Genomic DNA, 15618 nt, shown 5'->3' with positions numbered 1-15618 from the left:
GGATAGCGTACACATTCAAAATATATGTCTCAGGAGGCAGGCTCAGACGGTGTTAGGCCCAGTATGGATTGCACGTGATTGCACAAAGGTTAGAAAGGGTACCGTATCCCCGGATAACATGTATGGATAGCGTACACATTCAAAATATATGTCTCAGGAGGCAGGCTCAGACGGTGTTAGGCCCAGTATTGATTGCACGTGATTGCACAAAGGTTAGAAAGGGTACCGTATCCCCAGATAACATGTATGGATAGCGTACACATTCAAAATATATGTCTATACATCAGGAGGCAGGCTCAGACGGTGTTAGGCCCAGTATGGATTTGACGGCCCAGATTACACAGCGGAGGAGCAGGGAGAGATAAAGATTGCAAATGCTGGGGCCCTGCCCAAGCAAGGGGGGCCCACTCGTGGGCGTCGGTACTGGCACTGGGCCCCTCATAGTACAGTGGTGTGTCTGACGGCGGGTGTGCACCACCACCGTCAGAGACACTTGATTGCACTATGAGGGACCCTGTGCCAGTGCCCGCGCCCAAGAGTCGGCCTACCCACCTGTCCAGGGCAACGGCACTCGCACGGTGTTGTACGCTAGGTGGTGACCCCGGCCATGGGGGGGGGAGGCAGCACAGTTAGGGAGTTTTAGAAAGTGGCATATGTTGATGTTGGACATTCAGCTGATGCAAAAGGCGAAATAGGTGAAGTCCCAGGAAGAGGTGGACCAAAGCAAGCCATTTTTCTGTCACCCTATGTGTCATCAGGGGAAGGTGGGACAAAATCCTTGGAAACCCATGCATGGTTCATTTTAATGAAGGTTAGATCATCCACATTTTGGGTTGACAGACGGGTCCTTTTTTCTGTCAGGATTGATCCAGCTGCACTGAAGACTCTTTCCGATAGCACACTTGCAGCTGGGCAAGCGAGCTCCTGTAAGGCATATTGGGCCAATTCAGGCCAGGTGTCCAGTTTAGCGGCCCAATAGTCAAAGGGGAATGACCTGTGTGGGAGAACATCGATATGGGAGGAAAAGTAGTTTGTAACCATAGTTGACAACTGCTGTCTCCTGTCACTTTCCATCGATGCAGTATTACCAGTTGTGTGAGCGGTATTTGAAAAATCAGTCCACAACATTGTCATGAAACCCCTGTCTCCAACGCCACTTCTGCTGTGTGCACCACGAACACCTCTGCCAAGCTGCCCCCGGCCCATACGTCTCGTGTGAGAACCATCACCGCTGCTGTGTGCTGGGAATGCCTCAAGCAACCGATTTACCAGAGTTGCTTGTTTATTAGCCAATATTAGGTCAAGGTTCTCCTGTGGCATGATGTTTTGTAATTTGCCTTTATAGCGTGGATCCAGGATGCTGGCCAACCAGTAGTCGTCATCGTTCATCATTTTGGCAATGCGGGGGTCCCTTTTTAGGATCTGCAAGGCATAATCTGACATGTGGGCCAATGTTCCCGGTGTCAATGATGCACTGCGAGTGCTGGGTGGAGGAGCACTTTTTGGCAAATCCACATCCCTCCAGTCACGCACAAACCCTGTACCAAACCTTGCCACGCCAACATTTTCACTTGCCCCACGAGATGCATCCTCCTCCCCTAAGTAATCATCCCCATCATCATCCTCCTCCTCCTCCTCTTCTTCCTCCACCTCGTCCAGGAGAGGTCCCTGAGCAGACAATGGCTGAATGTCATCAAGGATTCCCTCCTCCTCTTCCTCCTCATCAACATTGGCTGCAGACGCCTGCTCCTTAAGGTGCGTCAAAGTTTGCATGAGCAGACGCATAAGTGGGATGCTCATGCTTAGGATGGCGTCGTCTGCGCTTACCAGCCGTGTGCATTCCTCAAAACACTGAAGGACTTTACAGACGTCTTTCAGCTTCGACCACTGCACACCTGTCAACTCCATGTCTGCTCTCAAAGTGCCTGGCCGTGTATCCTCCCACAAATGCATTATGGCCTGCCTCTGCTCGCACAGCCGCTCCACCATCTGCAGGGTGGAGTTCCACCTTGTTGCAATGTCGATAATGAGGCGGTGGTTGGGAAGGTGGAGCAATCGCTGCAGCTTCTGCATACGAACGGAGTGTACAGGCGACCGGCGGATGTGCGCGCACAGTCTTCGCACCTTCTGGAGCAGGGCTGTTAACTCCGGATAATTTTTGAGGAAGCACTGCACCACCAGGTTCAAGGTGTGAGCCAAGCAAGGTATGTGGCTGAGTTTTGAAAGGGCTATGGCTGCCACAAAATTACGGCCGTTATCACTAACTACCTTGCCTGCCTCAAGATGTACACTGCCCAGCCATGACTCAGTTTGTCGCTTCAAGTACTCGGCCAGCACCTCGGCGGTGTGTCTGTTGCCCAAACACATCATCTGCAACACAGCCTGCTGACGCTTTCCACTAGCTGCTCGATAGGGGGACACATCGTGTGCAACAGTGGCAGCTGCAGATGGAGTGCTCGTACGACTGCGCTCTGTGGACGAGCTTTCGCTTCTGGAGGAGGAGGGTCGAACGCCTACAGCCAACTGTTTCCTATACCGTGGGCTAGGCAGCACTGTCCCACCACCGCTGTCCCCTGTGGACCCTGCATCCACCACATTAACCCAGTGCGCAGTGATGGACACGTAACGGCCCTGGCCATGCCGACTGGACCATGCATCAGTTGTGAGGTGCACCTTTCCGCTCACTGACTGCTTGAGTGCATGGACAATGCGGTCTTTCACATGATGGTGGAGGGCTGGGATGGCTTTGCGAGAGAAGAAGTGGCGACTGGGTAGGTCATAGCGTGGTACTGCATAGGCCATGAGTTCGCGGAAAGCTGTGCTTTCCACCAACCGAAAGGGCATCATCTCAAACGAGATTAGTTTGGCAATGTGGGCGTTCAAACCCAGTGTACGCGGATGAGAGACTGAGTACTTTCTTGACCTACTCATAGTGTCTGGGAGGGTGAGCTGGACTTGAGAGCTGCATATGGTGGAAGTAGCGGTGGACAGGGCGGACTGAGAGAGGGTTGATGATGGTGATGGAGTTGGTGTTCTTTCTGATGGCCTAGAATCAGTCTTTCGTTGATATAACAGTGGGATTCCCTGACTGCTGTGGCCTTGCAACGACACCTCAACATTTGCTGCTGTGCTAACCGGTGGGCTTACAGTGGGGGAAACAATGTAGCGTTGCTGACTACCTTCGCTGTGATCAGTTGCACATGTGGCACTTGAGGTTTGGTGTTGTGTCCACGTTTGCAAGTGCATGCTGGTTAAATGTCTAAGCATGCAACTGGTATTCAAATTTTTCAGATTTTTCCCTCGGCTAAAGGTCTATGCGCACTTCTTACAGATAACCTTGGCCTGATCATGAGGATTTTGGTCAAAAAAGTGCCACACTGCACTCTTCCTACTTTGGCAGACATTTTGCGGCCTAGCATGCTGTGATCTTTTGACCCTCTGGACAAGCTGTCCAGCAACTCTTTTGATGTTTGGAACCTGTCTTTGGAGTGCTCCGGGCCTGCCAGATAACAGCTGTTGCGATGTCGATGTCTGCTGTGGATGCTCCTCATCTGAGCTATTGGAAGCAGCACCCTCTTCCCCCAATGGATGCCAATCTGGGTCAACAACTGGGTCATCCATCACCTCCTCTTCTATGTCATGTGCACCTTCCTCTGTGTCACCGTGTATGGTGGTATAGTGTGCGGGAAGGGGCACCTGAGTCTCATCAGGGTCAGAATCTGGCTCTGTACACTGCGAGGACAATGTAGTGCTCTGAGTGAATGTACCAGCAGAATCATCCATCAGAGGCTGTGCATCAGTGCACTCCATGTCAGATTCATCTTGGCCTGGGTAATTCACCATTTCACTTGATAATCCAGGCATGGTATGTGAAAACAGCTCCATGGAGTAATCAGTAGTATGGCCTGCGTCATCCTTCAATCTTGGTTGGGGTGAAGGACACAAGGAAAGGTGTGGTTCATGAACATGAGCCTCCAATGACGACTCAGTGCTTTTACTTTTTACAACTGAAGAAGAGGAGGCGATAGAGCTGGAGGCTGAGTCAGCAATATAAGACAAAACTTTTTCCTGATGCTCTGGCTTTAAAAGCGGTTTGCCAACTCCTAGAAAACTAAGCGTTCGAGGCCTTATGTAGCCAGACGATGACGCAGGGTCAGCACCTCCTGCATTCGGTCCTATTTTGCTCTTGCCACTACCATCAGATCCACCACCAACACCATCATTACCAGCTGCCAACCCCCGCCCTATTCCACGGCCTCTTCCACCAGCCTTCCTCATTTTTGGTAGAAATGTAGACAAAATCCAACAAACTATATAGTAATGTAAAACAAGGTACAAGGTGTCTATAGGACAGGGGAGATTTTGAATTTCTGCAGACACTCGTGGACACTGGACACTTTTGGATTGTGTGAGGCCCACTGATATCTGAGCGCTATGTGACAGGCTCGATGGCACAGCTGTGACCAAAGTGACTAGAGGATAAGGGAGATTTTGAATCTCTGCACACACTTGTGGACACTGGACACTTTTGGATTGTGTGAGGCCCAATGAATATCTGAGCGCTATGTGACAGGCTCGATGGCACAGCTGTGACCAAAGTGACTAGAGGATAAGGGAGATTTTGAATCTCTGCACACACTTTTGGACACTGGACACTTTTGGATTGTGTGAGGCCCAATGAATATCTGAGCGCTATGTGACAGGCTCGATGGAACAGCTGTGACCAAAGTGACTAGAGGATAAGGGAGATTTTGAATCTCTGCACACACTTTTGGACACTGGACACTTTTGGATTGTGTGAGGCCCAATGAATATCTGAGCGCTATGTGACAGGCTCGATGGCACAGCTGTGACCAAAGTGACTAGAGGATAAGGGAGATTTTGAATCTCTGCACACACTTTTGGACACTGGACACTTTTGGATTGTGTGAGGCCCAATGAATATCTGAGCGCTATGTGACAGGCTCGATGGAACAGCTGTGACCAAAGTGACTAGAGGATAAGGGAGATTTTGAATCTCTGCACACACTTTTGGACACTGGACACTTTTGGATTGTGTGAGGCCCAATGAATATCTGAGCGCTATGTGACAGGCTCGATGGCACAGCTGTGACCAAAGTGACTAGAGGATAAGGGAGATTTTGAATCTCTGCACACACTTTTGGACACTGGACACTTTTGGATTGTGTGAGGCCCAATGAATATCTGAGCGCTATGTCACAGGCTCGATGGCACAGCTGTGACAAAAGTGACTAGAGGATAAGGGAGATTGGATTGCTTTTAAAAAAGCAGTTTGCGGAGCAGTGGGTAAACAGCAATGCCAGCCTGTCAGGAAGCCTTAAAAGGCAGCCCAACAACCAACACCACTGATACACCACAATATAGCCTCCCCTTGCACTGCACACACAGTGACTGGTGTGTTGTGCAGGCCAAATTGCTAGCAGCAGAAGCAGTTTTTTTTTCTTCTCAGCAGGCCAAAAAAAAAAAATTGGGATTGCTTTTAAAAAAGCAGTTTGCGGAGCAGTGGGTAAACAGCAATGCAGGAATGTCAGGAAGCCTTAGAAGGCAGCCCAACAACCAACACCACTGATGCACCACTATATAGCCTCCCCTTGCACTGCACACACAGTGACTGGTGTGTTGTGCAGGCCAAATCGCTAGCAGCAGAAGCAGTTTTTTTGTCTTCTTCCCTGCCTAACGCTCTCCCTACAGAATCAGCAGCAACCTCTCCCTATACTGAGATCGGCAGAAGTAAGATGGCGGTCGGCGTGCACGCCCTTTTATACCCCCTGTGACGCCCACCAAAGCAAGCCAATCACTTGCATGCCCTTCTGAAAGATGGTGGTGACCCCTGCCTATGTCATCACGTTGCCCACAGTGTCCGTGGATCCTGATTGGCTGAAAAAGAGCGCAAAACAAACTTTTGAAACGCGACTTTGGCGCGTAAGTTGCCGACCTCGTGGCCGACCTCATCCTAGGGTCGGGTTTCGTTTCATGAAACCCGACTTTGCCAAAAGTCGGCGACTTTTGAAATTTTTCGACCCGTTTCGCTCAACTCTAGTATTCACACCAAAAAGGTATCATTAAAACCATCAGGTCGGCATGCAAAAACTAAGCTCTCACCCAACCCGAGATCGCGAAAAATGGAGACGCTACGCGTATCGGAAAATGGCGTAATTGTTTTTTTAACAAACTTTGGCTTTTTTTCACCATTTATATAAGAAAAATCTATACATGTATGGTATCTACGAACTTGTAATGACCTGGAGAATCATAATGGCAGGTCAGTTTTAGAATTTGGTGAACGTGGCAAAAAATATCCAAAAAACAGTTGTGGAATTGTTTTCGAGTAAATGACATGGTAGAATCAATGATGTAGTTCAAAAGTACAACTCATCATGCAAAAAAGTCCTATCATGGCCATATTGATGAAAAAATGAAAAAAAGTTATGGCTTTGGGAAGAAGAGGAGCGAAAAACAAACGCAAAAACGAAAAAGGGCTGTGGCATAAAGGGGTTAATGGAAGCAAATAACAAGAACCATGAAAGAAAACTCCAGTCCCCTCCCACTTAGGATGGAGAACACCACGTAAGGCATCTCTCTTAGCTGCACGACTGAGGCCACATACTTCCAAAAATGTTCCCTAATCACAATATAATACCCCATTATCAGGCCATCACCGTGATGCAATATTTTCTTACAAGCGTTTTACAAATCTCCAGGGTACACTTAAAACAAAGAAAATATCACACTAAAGGTAGAACTGTTTTTCGAGACAGCAGAACTTACATTACTAAAGCTTATCACCGTGGGGAAGGTATTTTCCAACAGAGATCACACATCCAGTAATGGGCAAACTGTTAGTAATGAAGTCAAATTGAAAGAAATAAGAGCAGAATTGATAGTGTTTATACTGCCACCCCTGGCATGTTCCTTTTGTGATGTTATATATAATGAGAACAACAAGTGCGGCTGCAAAGAGTTCACAAATGTTTATATGCTCTTAAATAAAATCATTCAGAGGTCTCAGGAATAAACTAGCTGGAATGTGAGAGTCTGGGATCATTATGATGTGAGATTTGTTACTAATGATGAGGATAATCGCTGAAATATACCATTGCTTTTACAATGAACGCTGTGTATGGTCAGGTCTCACATACAGGTAGTGATGAGACCCACGGCTGCATCACTACTGTGACATAAAAGAATGGGCGAAAAATGCAAGTCTGTAGAAAAAAATTTTTGCAGAAAAGTACGTATTTTAGGCTGGTTTCACACTAGCATTTTTTAGCTCTGCGCCTTGTGCGCTATAGTGCGCATGCGCATTGCTCCCCTATATTTAACATGTGCGTGCATGGTTTAGCGCATGTAAGCGCTCATCAGCGATTTTCGTGCGCTGCGTTTTTCCAGGTGTGCACCCAGACGCTACATGTTGCATTTTTTGTTACGCCCATCAGCTGAAAAAATGCACATGCGCACGTGTGTGCACTAAATGCGCAAAAAACTAACACTACAGTCTATGGGTGCGCTGACTAGCGCATGGCTCAGAGCACGTCAGCACTTATGAGCGCTTATCATAACATGCTTTTTTTGAGTAAACAATGTCTAGACACTGGTTGAAACCACCCCCTACACAAGCAACATTGTTTGGGATGAGTTTAGATAAAGAAGGTGTCTGCCTGCACTGTACCACAACTCTACAGACAGCCTGGAGAGCAGACAGACAGCAAAACCACAAAGAATTTTGGAGCTTGAGCAGCAAGAATGTGAGTATTCTTCATCTAAATGTATGCCTGTCTTATCAAGTTTATTATGTACTAATGGTTTGTATTGTTTTTTACATGCAGTATGTCGTCTTCTGGATCCAATTATTCCCCATCCCAGGAGGAAGTGGCCCAAGCAGAGCGTGAGGTGTTTTTTTTTTGTGCCTTTGGGTAAGTATAGCTGCTGCCTATACAAATGTCTAATCATTTTTATTCTTTTTTTCAGACAACATCATCGGACTCGTGTAGTGACACCGAACAGCATGAGCAGCAAAGCCAAGTCCCGGCGGTTACACGTAATGTAAGTCATAATTTTGAATGTAAATTTAAAAAAAAAATGTGTTTTTTTTTTATCTTCTATCGTTCTTCTTTCCTTTTTTTTTTTTAAACCTTTTCATTCACACAAAGATTCTAATGTTTGATTTTTTATCTAGGTTCCACAACGGGATGAAGACATCTACCTGGATAATGAACACCTGATACAACTTGTCCAGGAGCGTGTCCCGTTGTGGGACAGCCGTGACCAGCTGCACAAGGACAATGTAGTGACCCGGAGGCTATGGAATGAGGTGGCCGCAGCGTTGATGGATGGCTGGGACAGCGCCCCTGCAACCTCCAAAAAGGCGTTTCGTAAGTATTTACCTGCTCTGTGATGCCGCAGTGACTATTGACCTTTCCACTGATGGCACAGTTGTGTTTACTCATAGATATATTCTATGTGTTAACTCAACCGTAATATCAGGATCAACAGTCACTGCTTTGGGTATTGGATTGCTGAATTGTGTTGCATTGACTGTTTTTACTGATGGCACAGTTGTGTTTACTTATAGATATATTCTATGTGGAAACTCAACCGTAATATCAGGATCAACAGTCCCTGTTTTGGGTATTGTATTGCTGAATTGTGTTGCATTGACTGTTTTTACGATAGCACAGTTGTGTTTACTCATAGAATATATCTTGCATCCTGTCATACATTTTTTTTTTTGTTCTAACAGTGAACAAAGTCAGAACACGGTGGCGCTCGATGAAGGACCGCTTCAACACTGATGTTCATGCTGAGGGACAGGTTCGCAGTGGTTCAGCGGCAAGGACCATAACCAAATACCGGTACCATCACATTTGGAGTTCCTAAGACCGGTCCTTGCCACCAGAGCGTAAGTATTTTTTTTTTTGGTGGTTTTAAAAAGAAATGCTTTTCTAGTCCACAGCTGATGCTTCTTGTAAATGCATGACAGTAATATTTTTCTTTTCTTTCCACAGCACCTGGAGCAGCACCCTGCAACCTGTCCCTGGAGCGGTCCTTCATCGGACGTCCTCTGACCTGTCCCAGCCATCCGACAGCCAGGAAGCACCTTGCAGGTCAGCAACACAGACAGCTGGTGACCAGGAAGCTGGTCAATCAGGTGTTCCCCTGTCCCAGGTCTCTGCCACTGGTTATGCGGGCACTACCCGCCAGCAGCAGGGGGCCTTGGACAGGCCTGTCTTGCCCGAGTTCATGCACTTGAGCGAGGCCTTTCATGCCAGCCTCAAGTCGCTGTCAGACAGAGTTGAAAGCAGTTTTTTACTCATGGAAAGAGGTTTTAACCAAATGGAACACCGCTTCAACTCTGTCGAACAGCACCTTGACCGTCTGGAGGCCGACCTCAACAGACCAGCGCACCATTTCTTTAGTAAAATCGAACGGGGCATGGCGGAACACCTTAGTCCTGAGCAACAGCTGAGTGTGTTGCAGGCCTGCAACACTGCTTACTTGCAGGCTATGCAGCAGAATAGGTACGTGCAGCAGTCAGCGGTGTCATTCCCACCTGTGCCACCACTGACTCCCTTCACAACAGTACCGACTTCTGCTGCATACCACTGCACGGCCACTTCTATGCAAAGCCTTGATAGCCACCATTACAGCACCACAAGTATGAGTGCTGCTGGTCACCTCACCGCCACCACCATGGCAAGCGCTGCTCCTGTCTGGAGCACCACCACCACCCACACGCCTGCTTGGAGCACTGCCACTGTGACCACTATTCCAACGTGGAACAGCCCTGCCGCCACCCCTCCTACATGTTGTAGCCCTGCCTCCACCGCTCCACAAACGTGGACCAGCACTGCCGCTACCAGTCCTCCTGCAAGGATGAGCACTGCCACCACCACCACTGAGCAGCAGCAGCAACAGCAGCCACAACAGCAGCAGCCGCAGCTGCAGCAAACGGGTGACCCCCATTCCATAATTGCTCAAAGTTCTATGCGTGCACAAGACTCAAGGTGGGCATTGGGCACAAGAAGGTCCAGGCAGGCTACTTTAAGGAGACAAAAAAAAAGACCTAAAAATTTGACAGTACCTCCCCACTCTCCTCCTTATTTGTCTACCCCCATTTCCATCAGTGACCTCCCTTCCCCCACAACTTTTGTCGCCCCTTCCCTAGAACACCTTCGTCCACTATAAATCGTTACTCGTCACTGCACACCCCAATCGTGATACGTAGTTCCCCCAAACGAGGGAAAAAAATTTTTAAAAAAATTTATTTTGTTTAAAATAAACTTGCAGATATGGTTTACCATAATAACATTTTGTTAATGTCTTTGTCGCCACCTCCACACACTGCGCCGTACACACACTGCGCCGTACACTTTGTTTGTTTGCCCACTCATATCTCCACTACTGACACATGTTTCTTGTGTGTTTCAAGGAGATATGTGTTGTCAACCAAACAAATATGACTTGTATTTTCACCACCAGTCTATTCAGTTTGCCCAGATTGCACAGACTTAATAGAGGATGGTGTTGAGTGCAAGGCATATCTATTGTCACCTTGGCAGGTATCATAAAAACGTAATTGAGGATGGTCTTTTTTACCATCCTCCTTTTTGTGAGACCAGCCCGGGGAATTCTAGATATACCTTGTAAATAGCCACATCCTCTATCTATTCAGTGTGTGTTGAATTAACTGAGGAAATGATGGTTAAAAAACATGTCATATGTACAATACCCTGGCCTAGTATCACAAATATATATCAAAACTGGGCTGGTGAATACACATATGATTTTTAACCTGCAGTGTTGCTTCAGTCTGAATGTATTTCATGCAGACCATAGTGATGCTGCAGTATAACTCATATGTGTATTTACCTGGCCAGATGTGATAACATTCTGAAGTCAGGATGCTTTTTTTGGGGGTCCTCACTTCATCATGACAGTAGGGGATTGTCGAAGTTGTATAAGCTAAATTATCTGTCCGGTCTCATTTCAAACTCAAGCCACAGTGGTAATCCAAAAAATAATGAGTCATATGGTCAGGTGTCCCATAAAGAATGACGGTTACGAGTGCATACCCAAATCACAATTTTTTACTTCAGATCATGTGACACAAATATTTGTATTATCCACTGTCGCTAAAAATTGAACAGAAAACTTTACAGTTGATAAAGGGCATACAAATTGGGTGTATGTATAGTCACCTAGTCAGGAGTGCTAGTAAATTCATGATGCACAAAACACAGCATCATGAATTCACAGGAATACTTGGACAGTTGATAATTGTATTGCAGTGTAAAAAAACATAGTGCACTCGGTACAGGTATCACAGTTTTTTTATTAATATATACACAATAAAATTTTTTTACACCATTTGCTCTTGCCATTCCACCCGTCCTACATCTGAGATGAAGTAGGCCGCAAATTGGTCCCTCATTTGGCCAACTTCAACGGATGACCTGAGAGGGTGCTGAGTGAATTCAGGCAATGGGTTTGCAGCAGGTTCATCTAGTTCAAAGTTAGGGTGCTCTTTAGCCATCACAAAATTATGTAGAACCACACAGGCCTTCACCACCTCATCCACTGTTTCAAGTTTAAGATTAATGACTGTGCCGAGAATGCGCCATCTGGAGACAAGAATCCCAAAAGCACACTCTACAGTTCTTCTGGCCCTGGTCAGCCTGTAATTAAATATCTTTTTGTGTGGTCCAAGTCACGGCTGGAGTAGGGTTTCAGCGGGTTTGCGCACATATGAAAAGCCTCATCCCCAACCATTACAAAGGGCTTCGGTGTGGGGAAGAGGCCGTGGCATGGGGAAATTAAATTGGTTGCCATACAACCTCCGGCCCATGTCCCGAGTTCTTAAAAGCCTGGGAGTCATTCCCACGGCCAAACGCACCAATGTCCACTGCTACAAACATACATCCGGCATCCGCAATGGCCATGAGTACTGTAGAAAAGTACTTTTTGTAGTTATAGTACTCTGATCCAGTTCTTTTTGGTTTGATAATCCTTATGTGTTTCCCATCAACAGCTCCCAAACAGTTGGGGAAATTGCAGACTGTCCAAAATTTGTCAGCAATTTCCATCCACTTTTCAGCAGTGGGCAGGGGCATAAATTCTGGACAAAGAACGTTCCACAAAGCCCGGCAGGTGTCCGAAATAATTCCCGACAAGGTGGAAATTCCAATCCAGTGCTGAAAGTGGAGTGAAGATAGGGTCTCTCCAGTCGCAAGGAATCTGAGAAACAGACAAAGAAAGAAAATTTTACTATTGCTGTATATGGTTATTTGAAAACATAAAAGTAAACAAATATTGAGTACATTGCCGACCCAGAAATCTGCATGCTACGGAATAGTACATGTCAAAAACAAAAATTATGCAGGCATTGTTTGGTAAATATTACATACCGTAAAGTTACCAGGAGCCGCTCCTCAGGAGGAATTGCACGACGGAGCTGCGTGTCCTGTCTCAGGATGGATTGTTCAACACGAGCAAGTAAATCCCAGAAGCTTTGTTGGGACATCCATGTGTAATCACTAAATTTCTCCGGGTTTGCCTGTAGTTCGCTGTAGAGGGTGTGGTACGCTCCTCGGCTCTCACGGCGTTCAACAATCGGATGCATCAACAAACGCCACCGCTGCCGTCTTCGCTGTCTCTCTCTCTCTCTCCCTTTGTTGATGGCAAGTAACTGCATAAGCCTGAGCCATCCTGATGTCCAGATCCAAGTTGAAGTGAAAACGCTTCCAGCGCAGATCCATGTTGTCCAGAGAAAAAGCAAGCAAATGTGAAGAATTCAGCTGTACACAGGGTCTATATAAAGAATTACCATTACACACGCCCCCTCATGTCCCATTGGTGTTGTCTGTTGCAATAATTTTTCTAGAATTTTCCTACTTTGAAACTAACTGTTGCGCAAAATAAAGCACACGCATGAAAAACGTTTGAAAACGCATATAAACGCTGCTTTTTTTTGCTTAACGTACACGATGAGGCGACAAAAAAAGCAGCGTTTACAAGCGTTTGTATGCGTTTTTGTCATGCGTTTGATGTGCGCAAGAAACGCAGCGCAAAAAAACGTTAGTGTGAAAGTAGCCTTAGAGAGGTTGCCCAGCATTAGAAAATAAATAGTGATCAGCGAATGTGCTCGTTACTCGAGTTTTCCGAGCATGCTATGGTGTTCTCCGAGTATCTTGGGTGTGCTCGTAAATTATGTCTGAGTCCCGCAGCTGCATGATTTGTGGCTGCTAGACAGCGTGAATACATGCAGGGATTTCCTTTTTGTTATGGAATCCACACATGTATACAGGCTGTCTAGCAGCCACAAATCATGCAGCTGCGAGGAGTCAGACATAATTTACGAGCACACTCGCTCATCACTAAAAATAAAGGATCTGCTATGTCCATCAACAGCTTCACATTTATCCAGAGGAATCGAGGATGTGTTTGGATTTTCGGCACAGTACCATTTATTTGAATAATAATGACTTGCAATCGCAGACACAGATACATATGATATTTTTGAACAACCCTTTTAATGCAGCTTTTTTCGGGTTTGTGCAATCTTATTTTCAGGCCGACTGCGATCTGACAAAACAACCGATTGCACTCAGACCAATACAATCAAAGTCGGGGTACAAAGTACATGGAAAACACCATTCAAAAGAGTATAAAATATAAAAATGTTTATTAAGGATTAATTGTAAAAAAGACATGAACCAGAGAGTAAATGGGACATGTAAGCGGATTCAAAAGGGGATAAAATCAAGTAGATAAAGGTGGGAGGCGATTTTCACAAAAAGTAAAGTGCAGCAAGGTAGTCTATATCAGACAAAGCAGGGAATATTAATGACCTTACATGCAAATTCATGGAAGAATTTGCATGTAAGGCATGATACCGTAAATCATAGAACAGACTATTAAGACAGTATAGTGACAAAAATAATCAGTCCGTCTATAATATATACATCATGCAGTATAATATTGGAAGACAAGAAAAAAAGGCTTAATCAGTCCGTTTGTAATATAAAGGTAGTATAGAGCTTACCCATATCGAGGTGGTGACCCCACATATAGCCACCAATGCCCTAATGTATGTGGGGTTCCTTCACCTCAGTATGGGTAAGCTCTATACCCCCATCAATCTCAGCACATCCAGACTAACTGTAACAGGTGCTGTTGGGAGCTAGACATGTTATGTGTAGAAGCATCTGCAAAGCTGCAAGTGCTGGAAGTGCCACAGGATTTGAGACTGTTGAGAATGTTCTCTTTCTTTTAGGGTATGTTTCCACGTTCAGGAATACATTCGGATTAGCTGCGAGTTGAACGCTGCGTGCCAGATGTTACAGCATAGTGGAGGGGATTTCATGAAATCCCATCTTCACTATGCGTCCTAATACGCAGGTTACACCTGCGAAACCGGACATTCGGCGCGTCTTTTTAGACCGCAGCATGTCTGTTTACCTTGCGGACGCTCAGTAAATAGCCAACTTTATGTATATGCTGCTGCGATTCCGGATGTAGTCAATTAACACATTCGGAATCACCGCGCGTACAGAAGGGGGCGGCGCTTTGGGCGGAGCGGGGTTCCCCCTCCGTCCAAAGCGCCGACAATCCGGACCGTGGAGACTCACCCTTAAAAATTCTAACTAAAAATGTATAAAGTCCATGTACTGCTGCTGAGTCTGCTGTGTTTGAGCAGCTTTTTGTCTTTATGTTCTGCAGGTGCAGTTAAAGCATACACAAAGTGGAGAGATTCTAGAATTTCCATTTCTACAGACTTTTGGTAGTAAAGAAAATAACTTGACAGCTGAACTACCAGTTTTGAAACCGTCTGGACCTTTGCTAACAGGTTTTTAATAATGTATTTTAAAAATATATATCTTCTAGAATACACATAATAATGGAGAGCAGTTCATTGCATTTCAAGTTCAAACCAATCATATCTAGTAACTATTTAGGACCAACTGAGATACAGTGCTGGAAGACTAGAGTTAGCATCAAGTGGCATAAATGTATGACACTGATCTGTGATTTGTGATTTATTTATTTAAGCGCCTTTAATTTCCATAGCGCTTAACAGACTTCATCATCACTGTCCCCATTGGGGCTCATAATCTAAATTCTCTATCAGTATGTCTTTGGAATGTGGGAGGAAACTGGAGCACCAGAGGAAACCCACGCAGACACGGGGAGAGGAAACAACCTGCTTGCTGATGTTGTCCTTGCTGGGATATGAACTCAGGTCATCAATGCTACAGTGCAGTTTTAGCAGCTTTTATTAAAGGGATTGTCTACTTCTGGATAACACTAAATTAATGGCTCCAAGATGCAATATATAATAATTTAAAAAAAAAAACAATTTTCAACATTGTGTCCCCCTCAGTTTACCTGACATAAACAAAAACTTCTTTTGTGGTCACCTCATTAAATAATTTTTAAGACGTTTCCACACAATGGTACATTATAAAAAAAAAAAATCTTTATTTACAAGTATCAATATCAGAACGTTATAATCATAAAAAGAAGGTGCTGGACCAATTATGAGAGACAAAAGACATAGAAACACCATATAGTAATATATTCATATTAGTGGGCTATTAA

At 45.5% G+C, this 15618-nt stretch overlaps 1 protein-coding gene across 1 annotated transcript in view; it reads left to right on the top strand.

The window, feature by feature from the left end:
* Positions 1–15618, top strand: part of RP1 (RP1 axonemal microtubule associated) — a 742035-nt gene that overhangs the window by 620518 nt on the left and 105899 nt on the right. The window contains exon 46 of the mRNA XM_073583994.1: positions 14740–14866. Within this exon, the coding sequence (XP_073440095.1) occupies positions 14740–14866 (127 nt within the window). The remainder of the gene's footprint in view (positions 1–14739; positions 14867–15618) is intronic.

The sequence above is a fragment of the Dendrobates tinctorius genome, unplaced genomic scaffold (assembly GCF_039654945.1).
Source record: "Dendrobates tinctorius isolate UK_male_01 unplaced genomic scaffold, ASM3965494v1 ptg000082l, whole genome shotgun sequence".
Taxonomy (NCBI): Eukaryota; Metazoa; Chordata; class Amphibia; order Anura; family Dendrobatidae; genus Dendrobates; species Dendrobates tinctorius.
Note: the sequence above shows the minus strand (reverse complement) of the source record. Positions and strands in the feature narration are given on the sequence as shown.